This window comes from Rosa rugosa, chromosome 4, assembly GCF_958449725.1.
Source record: "Rosa rugosa chromosome 4, drRosRugo1.1, whole genome shotgun sequence".
Classification (NCBI taxonomy): Eukaryota; Viridiplantae; Streptophyta; class Magnoliopsida; order Rosales; family Rosaceae; genus Rosa; species Rosa rugosa.
The window spans coordinates 8,605,920-8,619,520 of NC_084823.1; the positions used below are offsets into that span (position 1 = coordinate 8,605,920).

The 13,601-nt window shown below is 37.7% G+C and overlaps 1 protein-coding gene across 2 annotated transcripts; it reads right to left on the reverse strand.

The window, feature by feature from the left end:
- Positions 1-1,785: 1,785 nt before the first annotated feature.
- On the reverse strand, positions 1,786-7,277 carry LOC133745480 (AP-4 complex subunit mu). 2 transcript variants are annotated; one of them, XM_062173563.1, is made up of 13 exons: positions 7,118-7,277; positions 6,689-6,783; positions 6,322-6,525; positions 5,840-5,956; positions 5,593-5,721; positions 5,157-5,265; positions 4,664-4,767; positions 4,460-4,564; positions 4,152-4,246; positions 3,299-3,386; positions 3,118-3,178; positions 2,960-3,033; positions 1,786-2,172 (listed from the first exon to the last, which is right to left on the reverse strand). In XM_062173563.1, exons 1-13 carry the CDS (start codon positions 7,173-7,175, stop codon positions 2,074-2,076), a joined length of 1,338 nt encoding a protein of 445 aa, XP_062029547.1. In that variant the 5' UTR covers positions 7,176-7,277; the 3' UTR covers positions 1,786-2,073. The 2 variants fall into 2 exon arrangements, with proteins under 2 accessions (XP_062029547.1, XP_062029546.1); XM_062173562.1 differs by having other exon boundaries at positions 5,139-5,265.
- Between the last annotated feature and the right edge of the window lie 6,324 nt (positions 7,278-13,601).

Below are 13,601 nucleotides of genomic sequence, written 5' to 3' on the forward strand. Positions count from 1 at the left end.
TAAAGTGACTCTATCAGTATCAGTACTAACGGAATCACTTGCCTGGCTTTAATGTTTAATCCTTTCATAAGAAAGAAAAAGCAAAAGTAAATTTGAGTTTTGCATCCAATCCATCACTGTTAAAAAAGGAATTTGAGAATTTGACAGCTTCCCTCAAATTCCAACTTGAAAAGTAAGTAGTTCAACCTTCTAAGTGTTAAGGGTCCTTTTGAGTGAAGAAATCCATTAGGTTCATACTAGATCATAGAGTCCATTCATTATGGCGTAACTAAAAGGAAATCATTAATTCTCAGTTATAAACTTTGAATTGTGTTAGTTGGGTGGAATGAAAAATTAGTTTACCCTACAGTTAGCAAGTGTAACGTGTTTGATTTTCTCATGGGTATCGGAATTCTTATAGAATTTTGTAAACCTAATGCTGGTGATCATATCCATCCTTATAATTTCTATCTTCTAACAATATTATTCCAAAGAATAAGTTTAGGGTTTCTTGGTAATCTGTCATGAATGCTACCTTTGTTACCCACCAAGACAAATCTAAGAAGTAGCATGACAATGGAAGATAACTTGAGGAAAGTATCAAAATAATTTCATGATGGGTAATTAATTACATTTTGTACCCTTATAACAGATTAAATGACATTGTTCAAGAAATTTAAATTTCATTTTAAAAGTAACCAAACATGATGTCTGTCGTTATTTAAGTAAAGCACATTAACTTTATAAAAGATGAAAGTGTTCTCACTCATTGAACAACTTATTCATCACAACATTCGTGTATGGACAGAAGATTAAAAACAAAATTCAAATCTTTTGTGCAGTGTCAAGGACCCCAATTTTACGAAGGTGGAGGATATAATCAAGCCTAATATGAATCGTTACTGGTTTGCTCATGCCTCACGGTGTATCAAAATATGGCTTTTGTAGTTACCTGCAAGTTGATATTCTCTCCAAAATGGCATTGCAACTTGCAAGCTCAGAAGTTTTGAATATATTACAGATTTGGCTATTACGTGTTCTAAGCCTGGATGTCTTCAACTTGAAGCAGTAAAAAGTTGGGAATTTTGAGGTGGCTTTGGTCAGAAAAGTAGAACACACTAATTTTTGACTGACACGTTTGGAGTTGCTTCTTCCTTCCTTTCAAAAGCCAATGCAAGTTTTTCCCCTTCCAGAAAAGTAAAGGATGCCTCGCATTTTTAACTTTTTATCCCACCCCCTTTCATTGATATTTCGGATTATCACAAATTTCAGACAAATATAAGAGTAATATCTTCCATAGATTGCGACCGCCTCTTGCCAAAAATAAATGTAGAATTCCCCAATGCATACGAATCCCACATTCATAATGCGAGAAGAGGTCGCAATGATATTAGACTTTCCTACACTGGAAGGAGTTGGTGATAGTTGAGCATTCGTCCATTAAATCTCTTTTGACTTATGGCCAGAGCCCTACCAAAGGTTGACGACTAGCGATGAATTTTGGTTCCTACTTCTTAGTGACCTATAAGCTATTGTTAGGTAGCAAAAACAACGGTTAGAATCCTCCCGGGAGTGGTTTTTCAAACGAGTAAAGGCGACAGTCGGAACGTACGTTTGACCCAGAAACATTAGGGGATGTAAAATCATTCTTGTTAGCTTAACTGCTTATCCACCATTATCACAAACGTCAGAAAAGAAAACATCTTTTGTTCTTTTCATTTTTGATGGATGCTTATGTTGGCCATTGGTGCTTGGACTTTCCAAATATAGCAGAGAGATCTTCATTCAAGGATGACATACAACTCCTAGGAAAAAAAACACTACCCACTGCAAGTGAGTGCATTTTATATCGTCAATACACAACCACTACACAAAGAACAGTTCAATAATTCAATAGTACAACTAACAAAATTCAATGCACAATCTAACATAGTCAAGAGATTATATCACTGAAGCAGAACAGAGAAATATCCAAACCCGCTAAAAGAGAACAGAGTGCAATGGTTTCATTAGATATCTCACAACTAGATCCAGTGTTGTCCAAGATTCAGTTCTTCAATCACGAAATGGCACAACAAATAAAGCTTCATTGCATCATATACGAGCAACGTATGAATTGGCGAGAGTAACATATCTTACCCACCGATATGGATTATAAGTTCCAGACTTCTTTGCTATCTGCAAGTATTTTACCTGCACCACACAAACATTTACCTTAGCACATTCATAGGGAGATGGAGTTAAACAACACAGTTGAGCTTCCAATCTTCAGAAAACAACATAAACGGGTCTGAACCCTCCTTGCCTATTACACACAAAGCATGAACTTACAAAGTACCCATCCATTGCCTATGTCCATCCTGTTCAGACTTCCACAGATAAATTTTTTTTTATATTTATTATTATTTTTTTCTTCTGGGAAAGGAGCGATCAGGAATTGGGTATAGTGTTGCTAAAGGGGCCATTCATTACATGAATATCTCATCCTAGAGATTTCTTGGTTACAAAAAGCTCATTAGCAAACTAACCCCTCTTCAGAACAAATTTTGGAGAACTCAGATGTTAGACTATATCAGGGTGCCATAGTTTAGATGGAGTCGAGATGTGGGTTGGCATTAGGATACAAGATATCAACTCCTATACTGACCATATTCATTCAAGTCCAATACAAGTTCTATGAACTTTTAGAGGAAGTGTTATTCTACTGAACCTAGGTGTAATTGGATTAATATTATTTGAAATTCATGACCTAGTCACAGGGGTTGTATGGAACTTTTATCATGACAGGCTAGCATTCAGACTCAACTCACAGAACATCTGTTAGATAACAGGACATACATAGCAACAGCATAACAGGAAAGGATTCAACAGGATCCACCCTAACCTAAAAATTGGAAATGTACACAGATTGAATTTGATCATATAAAGATTCACCACATGTTTTGAACAGTCAAGCATCAAAATTCTAACAATGGCTTACCTGAAGTTTTGAAGAGTTATACATGGGTATCGTGAACGTCATGCTAACTGGACCAGCTTCTTTTGTGATATTTCCTGTATTGAGCATTGAATCTACCATGAGCATTCAAAGGTAATGAAAGCCATTAATGATAATACTAAACTCGTAGTAAATCATACCATGAAATTCCTGTGAAAATGTCAGCCTGGCACGTAAGGTATGTTCGGATCCACCAACAATCTGTTGTGCATTGCACTTATCAGTTCAGTAGATGCATTAAATGGAAACAATTGATAGCTTGATATAGACTTGATTTCTCAATTATACAAATACATAAGATAATTGATGAAAAATTATTACCTTCTTTAAACCCCATTCAAGTCTCTTATTTGCTTCCTTGAAATCTGTTGTTTGTCCAACTGCTCCTGGTTCCAACTCAAAACTGGCTCTGAAATAACAAAATCATTGAATAAGTGGATATGTATTGACAGTATAATACAGTAGCCAGGCCCGCAAGTTTGACTTGTAATGCTAATAAACTATGAACAGGAAGGGGTCTCCTTATTCATCTCTACAGTCTACACCTATTCATACCCTGACAGGAAAGGACCACTTTATTTTCAAAATGTTTTGGCTATTACTCAAAGACAGCCCACCATAATCTACTGCATCTTTTATGAGGTTTTATGAGATATGTCAGAAAAGTTCACAACGTACAGATTTTTTTATCAGTTTATCTAAATAAGTAACCCCTTCCATGTGCAAATTCTTACACATCAAAAGTTTTCCCGTACTCCCCACAAATTCATAGGCTGATGAAATTTAACTTTGGATGACTCTACATAACCTCCTTTCTCACTTCTTTTTTGTCCCTATAACCATATAACATATAGTCATAGTCAAGTATTCTTTGTCATCATATGTCGAATTTGGGGAAATTCGTTGTTTTTCCCTTCAACAAGTTACAGTGAGAAAAGTTTTATATTCATATCAAGACTGGAGTATTGTTGGACATATTTTAAAACAAAGAACAATGGCTAACAAACTTTCTTAGACCAAATGCCAGCAGTAGAATACCAAGGAAACCTATAAGAGGAATTCAGCATGTTATTAATAAACTAGGAACACTTTCTTTTCACCATAGCATAGATACAGGGAGCGTATGGAATAATACCTAATACTCTCTGGCCATAAATGGTAAGTAACACATTACCTCATAGTATATTTAGGTAGTGGCATTTGTACAGAAATGGTGTTTGCAGTAATGTTTGATGGGAATTCAGCATATAGTTTCAGAATCACTTCAGCCTACATTAGACATTCCAAATTGTTATTTCTGCGCAGAATTAAATGATATTTTCATGAAATTGAACAATAGCAATGTCGAAAAGGAATACATATTCCAGAAAGGCCCTCATAGGGTAGACCCATTCACTCAATCTCTTGATCAAAGTCTAGTTCTTTGTAATGAATATATATGTTTGTTAAGTTCACCATCTAAAAGTAAAAAACAGTATTCACCTTAAGCGATCCTGCTTCTTCAATCAGAGCATTAATACGAAAAGGAGGCTTGAACTCCTGAGTCATACGGTAGTTCATGACAGGAAACTCCCCATCTGGGGGTACCTGTCATTAGTAGCATGGAGCAAACATTTAATTTCTTAATGTCGAAAAATTAAAATTAATTACCTACAATCTAAACAAGAACAACTCATTTTCACTTACCAGAGTAAGAGTTTTGTCTACATCAAAATTATCAAGACGCACAGATTCATGAAAATTGCAGTCATCAAGTATCACTGCCCCCGACCCAAATGAACTCCTATAGTCTGTAATAGAAAGCATAATTTGAGGACGTCAAAGGATGAGACAAGAATCAATTTCATTAGTAAACAAAGAAAAGTTAGGTGGAAAAATTATTGTAGATGATTGGAGGCACTTGTATTACAACTTGAAAAATAAGGGGAAAAGAAGAGAGAGAATTTTTTTTTTCTTTGGAGAAAGAATATTATTAATCAGGCAACTATCACAAAAAAAATTGTTTGCTCTAAGAACTATATATCATTTTTTTCAATTTCAAATCTTCACACTTTATCATAATGCCACCACAACTTTACAGCACCACATGCATGAAAGTAGTAATGTCCAAAAAGATAGGTGGACAACATAATTTCAGTCTGGTCACATGTTAGAGAAGTACCATACGCCGATGTTCCACCTCTTCCAATGCCGAGGTCCTCATTAAGAGCTAATCGGATTTCTGGATTACCAGTGAGATAGCTCTTCATTTGAATGGTACCATCAATCTCAGAAGTCAAAATGTACCCCTGTATAATGACAACAGATTGATAATATAATATTAGTGATGGATATTATATGTTTGTCTCACTAGTTCCTCTCCTTAGAAACAACAAATTTTTGTCTTATCATACACCATTCATAATAAGACCTGAATTTTTACTCTGAATTCCATAACCCTATGCTAAAGCGCTAGTCCATTCTTCCACAAACTTGCAGTAAGATAGCATCAAGACGTTCATACTAAAGCACGTAGTAAGATAGCCATCAGTTTTTCCCTATTATACTTAGTGATCATATAAAATTCAGGAAAAAGAGGTTAAACATAAAAATAAATTGAAGACACAAATACTCACGCTAGAGCTGAAAGTAACACTGATCTTCTCAATTATGTCCACAAAAATTTCCTCCCTCTTCCTACCCCCAGGCTCATTAGCAACAACAGATTTTGTGACAGCTGTTCCAGGCATTCTCTTTGTCCCTTGCTGCATGCATAAATTTCGGGGATCAACAAAAAAGGTGCCACTACTCCAAAAGAAATTATAACCTCCAACAATTCACCATGTATTTGATGATGTAAATAATCAATAGATGACATCATACCATAAAAAGGCCTGTAGATCCAAGAGATGATAAACGTGCAGCATCAATAACAATTGGCTCATTAAATATATAAGACTTCAACAGTTCAGTTGATGTTGTTTGCACAAAGCCGAAATCCTGACAGGAAAAACCAGAGTCAACTCACATGTAAGTCACACAATTCCAAACTCCATAGATCATCAATTATATCAGAAAGCATTTATAACTTGATTGCAATTCTCAAGTGTATCAACTTATTTTGACAACAAAGCTTAACACACGTCTCAAAATAAAGACCCCCGACCAATGATAATGGTTATCACTTCTTCAACTTAATTTGGATAATGGTATAGCAACCATCAGGCAAAAAAGAAAGAAAGAAAGAAAAGAAAGATCCCCGACCAATGATACTTAATAGTGAGGTAGCAGGAATTTATATATAACTTAAATATATATATACTACCAAATTATGTTGAAGAATGAAAAGTATGAAAGGAACTCACAATGACTTCATCAAGCAACTCATAGACAAGCACAAAATTCTTCCTGATAGAATCCTCATTGAGAACTCCAACATAATCTTTGATGACACGGGCAATTCTTTGTAGAAGTTCCAAGACAATTGACGGCGATACATTAGCTCTCGTAGTTGCAACAAACAAGAGTCCAACGACCTTCACATGAAAGTAGTTGACGCCGTCTACGTTCTATTGATTGAGAAACAAAAAAATTTTGAAGAAAAGAGTCAGCACAATAAACCAGATTGACATACACAATCACTAAATCACTTGTGTATTTCTAAAGCTTTTTTACTCGAAAAAAAACCAGATTGACAATGCAAGTTACATTCCTCAGTAAGATAATACCTACAAAGACAGGTGGTGCTTCCTCTTGCCCATCTTCTTTCCAGAACTTCACTTTCCTGAAAAATATCTCTGCACTGCCTTTCGGGACTTCGCCGCGATCTGCACCACCAAAGTCAGAGAACAAGAATCAGAGTTTCAAGCCAATCAAACAACACAAATAGATTTCCGGTGGTTTATGTTTCTCTATTTCTCACCACACCCGATCTCAAAGCTCAAACAAAAAGCTCAAGATCTTGTTTTTATAAACGAAATCTGATAATCAAAGAAGCAGAGCAGAAACGAATAGTGATTTAGAGATGAATTGAATTACAGAAAGCAAAAAAAAGTGATCTAAATCAAGATTGAAGCACTGAGTCGGCGATCAATTCAGATCGGGAAGTAGCAGAAGAAAAAAATGGAAATAGACAAAAGGATGGAGTAGAGAAAGACTGACAGTCGCGGAAGACGATATTGTCGCCACGCTGGGAGAGCACGAAGAACTGCGAGATCATGGCTCTCACTCTTGACTCTTCTTCTGTCCGAAATTCGGGTTTTCGTTCCTTCTTTCTCACCCTCCATTTATTTTCTTCTTATATAGCTATATTCATCTTCTTCTTTTTTCTTTTTTTTTCTCAATAGAAAATAATATTTTGGTAGAAAAAAAAAAAATTTAATGTCCATTATATCCTCTATTGTTTTTTCTTTGGACTCTATACTCGCGGGTCTTCTAGTTGATTAATTTTATATATCGTAATTAGGTTGCTTAAAGTTGCAAAAATATGGGGGATTTTTTGGGGATTCTTTTTCTTCCTTTCCAGATTTTGTATTGGACGCATGGAGACTTTCACATCCACCAGCTTCTTGTAGAACCCCATGCTTCATGAGGAAGAGAGTTTAGGGTTGAGATTTTGGTGCTCTCTTCTCTAATATGAAATTATTATGATCAAAGAGCATGCAACAACAAAGAGCAAGAGAAACAGAAACAGAAGCAGCTAGAGCGGCAGAAGGCGACAACACGGGGCGAAGGAGAGAGCAAATGAGGCGTGGAGGCTGCTGACGATCAACAAACTAGATACATAAAAACAGGGAAAGAAAACAATCCAGGATAGAAAGGTAAATTCTGTACAAATACAAGGGCAAAATCGTCCCATCACTATTCATTGAACAATAATTAACAGTGTTTTAGAGTTTGTCTTTTAGTATAGAGTATAATTTTCACAAATTTTGCTTTAGGGGAGATAACCTTGGGGACTCCAACATCTATGGCTGCCGAATTGAAGATTGGGGACTGTTTGGTGATTTAATGGACGTTTTTTTGCAGAGAAACCACCAATTGATTGGATTGTGGTGAAGACTGAAAGAAGCTGGCATTTTTTAGTGTGGAGATCAGAGTGATCTGATTTAGGTCAGATCGGTGTGAGCGGTTGTACATGCATTTTTTTTAGGCTATTTGTAACTTCCAATTTGTGGCCCATTATCGGTTGTGTATTAAGCTGGTTCTAATAATGCCTCATGTTTAACTAAGCTTAGGCGTCTGGACCCAAAGGACCGAATCGGACCGAGCAAAAAAGACAGATTCGGTTCGGTTTTAATATGGGAATTCTCGATTCGGTTCAAAGACCGACCCGAATGTATGTAATCGGTTCGGTCTCGGGCTTCAAAAATTCAGAGACCGAAAGATCGACCCGAACCGAATTGTGTCTCATTTGCCACTTGTCATTCTATGATTGGGTGATATAATAATATGTTAAATATAAAAAAAAAAAAAAAAAACCTAAGACCTAAGTACCTAACCCACCTAAGTCATCGAGTCGAGACTAACCCGATCTCAGATTCTCAGCCTCCCTCTGACCCTCTCTTCTCTCTCAGTCTCTCTCTCTCTCTCTCTCTGTCTCTCTCTCTCTCTCTCTCTCTCTCTCTCTCTCTCTCTCTCTCTCTCTCTCTCTCTCTCTCTCTCTCTCTCTCTCTCTCTCTCCGTTCGCCACCAGCTCGATACCAGCTCCTCCGCTAGTGAACCACTGGACGCAAAGCTCCAGAAATTCGCCGTTGCCGACGCCCGACGATCTCAGAGAGAGCTCTCGGATCTTCAATTCCACATGGTTTCGATCTAATATTCGATTGACTCGATTCTCCTCGAACTCTCGAAGCTTTGCAGTCTGCACTTCACTCCTCACAGGTCAGTATTTAGTAATGAGTAATCTAGGGTTTTCAATTTCACTTTTTCATTCTGAATTTTCTAAACTTCAATGTGGTGAATTAAGTTCCCAAATTTCATGGCTTCTCCTCAGAATTCATCCCAAAGTTCCAATTCCAATCCATCCCAAAGTTCCGATTCCAATTCAAAAGCTATTGCTCTTCCAACACCAACTGATGCTTCGAGGGTTCGACTTATTCCAACACCAACTGGGTAGGCCGAGCAGCTAGGGACCGGAAGCTTGAGTTATTCGACTTATTTCACAGTTTGACACTTTGTGCAAAACTTCAGTTTCTGTTCATGTTTGATTAATTGATTGTTTTCTCACTTTCTGTTGAACCATTCACAATTTCAGTTTGATTGAACATTTTAATGATTGAACAATTTGGATTGTTGTTTAATGAGTTTAATGACTTTAATCTGTTGGAGTTGGACATTGTAATTGTGAGTTGTGACTTTGTGTTTGTGAACTTTGTGAGTTTGTGTTGTAAAATTTAAGTTTGATTGAACATTTGAAATTTTGAATGTTTGAATAGGTTGTAATGTTGTATGATTAGTTATGTTAATGAGTTTGTGAAGTTGATATGCATCCCAGATTTCCAGGTGCCAAAATGAGTCTGGCAGTTTGCCAGAAGTCCAGATGAGTTTTTGAAAAAACTGGGAAAACAGCAAGCTCAAGACTATCTGGATTTTGAGCCCGAAAAACCCGAAAACTGAACCGACCCATTTGGGATCGGTTTCTGTCGGGTTCCAGTTTTGAAAAAGCCCGAACCGATTATTTCTGGCTCGGTCTCGGTTTTACCAAATTTCGGGCTCGACCTGAGCCGAGCCCAGGCCTATGTTTAATTTTTTTTTTTTAAAAGAAACGATAAAGAAAACTACAAATGAAACCCTATAGGACAACCAAAGCTAAACTGATCCAAATAAAAAGTCGAGAGGGCAGAACACGAGAGCTTCTTGAACCAAAACTACGGATTTGGAGAAGTATGGCCCAAAGAAGTAATCACATCCGCAACAAAGTTTCATTCACGCCTGACGTTTCAAAAAGATATGTCCTCAAATCTTTTAGCTAGAGACAAGATATCTCTCATTAAGGAGAGAAGACGCCAAGAGGCATCACATAAGTTGTTGATGCAGTTGATAACTAGCTTAGAATCTCCTTCAACTCGAACTCGGAGACAGTTATTCTTGAGGGCATGAATTAGACCGACCTTGAGAGCACTGTATTCAGCCATTGGAACATTTTAGTAGCTGAGATAGCGAGTGCCAGCAAGGATAGGGGAACCTAAATCATCTCTGATGACAAACCCAACTGTAGCAGTCGTCTGGTTGATGACATATCCATCAAAATTGAGCTTGACAAAATTCTCAGGTTAAGGATACCACCGAACAAGATCAGCCTGAATAGGATGACCCGACACTGACACAGGATTATGGAGCCTGTAGTTGTCACCAATAGTAGCAGAAGACTGAACCACGACATTGGGGGAAGCAGGAACATTTCTGCAAAATGAGGTTATTTCTAGCCTCCCAAATTTGCTAGCAAATAATCAAAGAGTTTTCTACTACAATAGCTGGGTTCCTTCTTGAACAAGGAGAAAAATCAATCCGAGAAACTGAAAAAGACTTTCGATGAGGTAAAACCTCTCGATAAACTCCAGACATCAGAAGTAAAGGGACAAGAATGGAACAAGTGGTTTAGATCTTCCATTGCAGAATTGCAGAAAGCACAAGTAACATCAATGTTAATAAAATAACGAACTATGTGCTCTCTAGTTTTCAGTTTGCCTCTCGCTAGAAGCCAAGCAAAAACCTTGACTTGAGGAGGGATATTCAAGCACCATATATGAATTAAAATTTTAGCATTCACATGAGGGTTAAGATTGTCAAATTGGAGCCAAGTTGAAGATTTAATGGAAAATTTCCCATTAGCGACAGGGCTCCAAACAAATTCATCTTTGGCATTAGATAAAGAAATAGGAATGGTAATGATAGAATTGATAATATCCCGAGCAAATAGAGCAGAAAGTCTAACAACATTCCAACTACCAGTTGTTATATACTCACCTAAGTACCTAACCCACCTAAGTCATCGAGTCGAGACTAACCCGATCTCAGATTCTCAGCCTCCCTCTGACCCTCTCTTCTCTCTCAGTCTCTCTCTCTCTCTCTCTCTGTCTCTCTCTCTCTCTCTCTCTCTCTCTCTCTCTCTCTCTCTCTCTCTCTCTCTCTCTCTCTCTCTCTCTCTCTCTCTCTCTCTCTCCGTTCGCCACCAGCTCGATACCAGCTCCTCCGCTAGTGAACCACTGGACGCAAAGCTCCAGAAATTCGCCGTTGCCGACGCCCGACGATCTCAGAGAGAGCTCTCGGATCTTCAATTCCACATGGTTTCGATCTAATATTCGATTGACTCGATTCTCCTCGAACTCTCGAAGCTTTGCAGTCTGCACTTCACTCCTCACAGGTCAGTATTTAGTAATGAGTAATCTAGGGTTTTCAATTTCACTTTTTCATTCTGAATTTTCTAAACTTCAATGTGGTGAATTAAGTTCCCAAATTTCATGGCTTCTCCTCAGAATTCATCCCAAAGTTCCAATTCCAATCCATCCCAAAGTTCCGATTCCAATTCAAAAGCTATTGCTCTTCCAACACCAACTGATGCTTCGAGGGTTCGACTTATTCCAACACCAACTGGGTAGGCCGAGCAGCTAGGGACCGGAAGCTTGAGTTATTCGACTTATTTCACAGTTTGACACTTTGTGCAAAACTTCAGTTTCTGTTCATGTTTGATTAATTGATTGTTTTCTCACTTTCTGTTGAACCATTCACAATTTCAGTTTGATTGAACATTTTAATGATTGAACAATTTGGATTGTTGTTTAATGAGTTTAATGACTTTAATCTGTTGGAGTTGGACATTGTAATTGTGAGTTGTGACTTTGTGTTTGTGAACTTTGTGAGTTTGTGTTGTAAAATTTAAGTTTGATTGAACATTTGAAATTTTGAATGTTTGAATAGGTTGTAATGTTGTATGATTAGTTATGTTAATGAGTTTGTGAAGTTGATATGCATCCCAGATTTCCAGGTGCCAAAATGAGTCTGGCAGTTTGCCAGAAGTCCAGATGAGTTTTTGAAAAAACTGGGAAAACAGCAAGCTCAAGACTATCTGGATTTTGAGCCCGAAAAACCCGAAAACTGAACCGACCCATTTGGGATCGGTTTCTGTCGGGTTCCAGTTTTGAAAAAGCCCGAACCGATTATTTCTGGCTCGGTCTCGGTTTTACCAAATTTCGGGCTCGACCTGAGCCGAGCCCAGGCCTATGTTTAATTTTTTTTTTTTAAAAGAAACGATAAAGAAAACTACAAATGAAACCCTATAGGACAACCAAAGCTAAACTGATCCAAATAAAAAGTCGAGAGGGCAGAACACGAGAGCTTCTTGAACCAAAACTACGGATTTGGAGAAGTATGGCCCAAAGAAGTAATCACATCCGCAACAAAGTTTCATTCACGCCTGACGTTTCAAAAAGATATGTCCTCAAATCTTTTAGCTAGAGACAAGATATCTCTCATTAAGGAGAGAAGACGCCAAGAGGCATCACATAAGTTGTTGATGCAGTTGATAACTAGCTTAGAATCTCCTTCAACTCGAACTCGGAGACAGTTATTCTTGAGGGCATGAATTAGACCGACCTTGAGAGCACTGTATTCAGCCATTGGAACATTTTAGTAGCTGAGATAGCGAGTGCCAGCAAGGATAGGGGAACCTAAATCATCTCTGATGACAAACCCAACTGTAGCAGTCGTCTGGTTGATGACATATCCATCAAAATTGAGCTTGACAAAATTCTCAGGTTAAGGATACCACCGAACAAGATCAGCCTGAATAGGATGACCCGACACTGACACAGGATTATGGAGCCTGTAGTTGTCACCAATAGTAGCAGAAGACTGAACCACGACATTGGGGGAAGCAGGAACATTTCTGCAAAATGAGGTTATTTCTAGCCTCCCAAATTTGCTAGCAAATAATCAAAGAGTTTTCTACTACAATAGCTGGGTTCCTTCTTGAACAAGGAGAAAAATCAATCCGAGAAACTGAAAAAGACTTTCGATGAGGTAAAACCTCTCGATAAACTCCAGACATCAGAAGTAAAGGGACAAGAATGGAACAAGTGGTTTAGATCTTCCATTGCAGAATTGCAGAAAGCACAAGTAACATCAATGTTAATAAAATAACGAACTATGTGCTCTCTAGTTTTCAGTTTGCCTCTCGCTAGAAGCCAAGCAAAAACCTTGACTTGAGGAGGGATATTCAAGCACCATATATGAATTAAAATTTTAGCATTCACATGAGGGTTAAGATTGTCAAATTGGAGCCAAGTTGAAGATTTAATGGAAAATTTCCCATTAGCGACAGGGCTCCAAACAAATTCATCTTTGGCATTAGATAAAGAAATAGGAATGGTAATGATAGAATTGATAATATCCCGAGCAAATAGAGCAGAAAGTCTAACAACATTCCAACTACCAGTTGTTATATACTCACAGACATTTTCATTTATATTAATAGCGAGTTTGTTGTTTACTGAAAAGAAACTTACTTTCTACATGGTATCAGAACGGGTTACCCACGTGTGCATGCATAACGGCCACACGGGCTCCATGTCACCCAAAAATTGTCCACGTGTATAGCTTGAAAATTCGCCACACGTGCGGGGGCGTGTTGAGAATATATACATCC

Excerpts from the sequence above, each read along its gene's own strand:
- LOC133745480 (XM_062173562.1), bottom strand. The coding sequence starts at position 7,175 with ATGATCTCGCAGTTCTTCGTGCTCTCCCAGCGTGGCGACAATATCGTC. Across the intron at positions 5,722-5,839 it reads GATCTACAGGCCTTTTTATG|CAAGGGACAAAGAGAATGCC; the intron begins GTATGATGTCAT and ends TTATGCATGCAG. Across the intron at positions 3,179-3,298 it reads TTGAATGGGGTTTAAAGAAG|ATTGTTGGTGGATCCGAACA; the intron begins GTAATAATTTTT and ends AATGCACAACAG.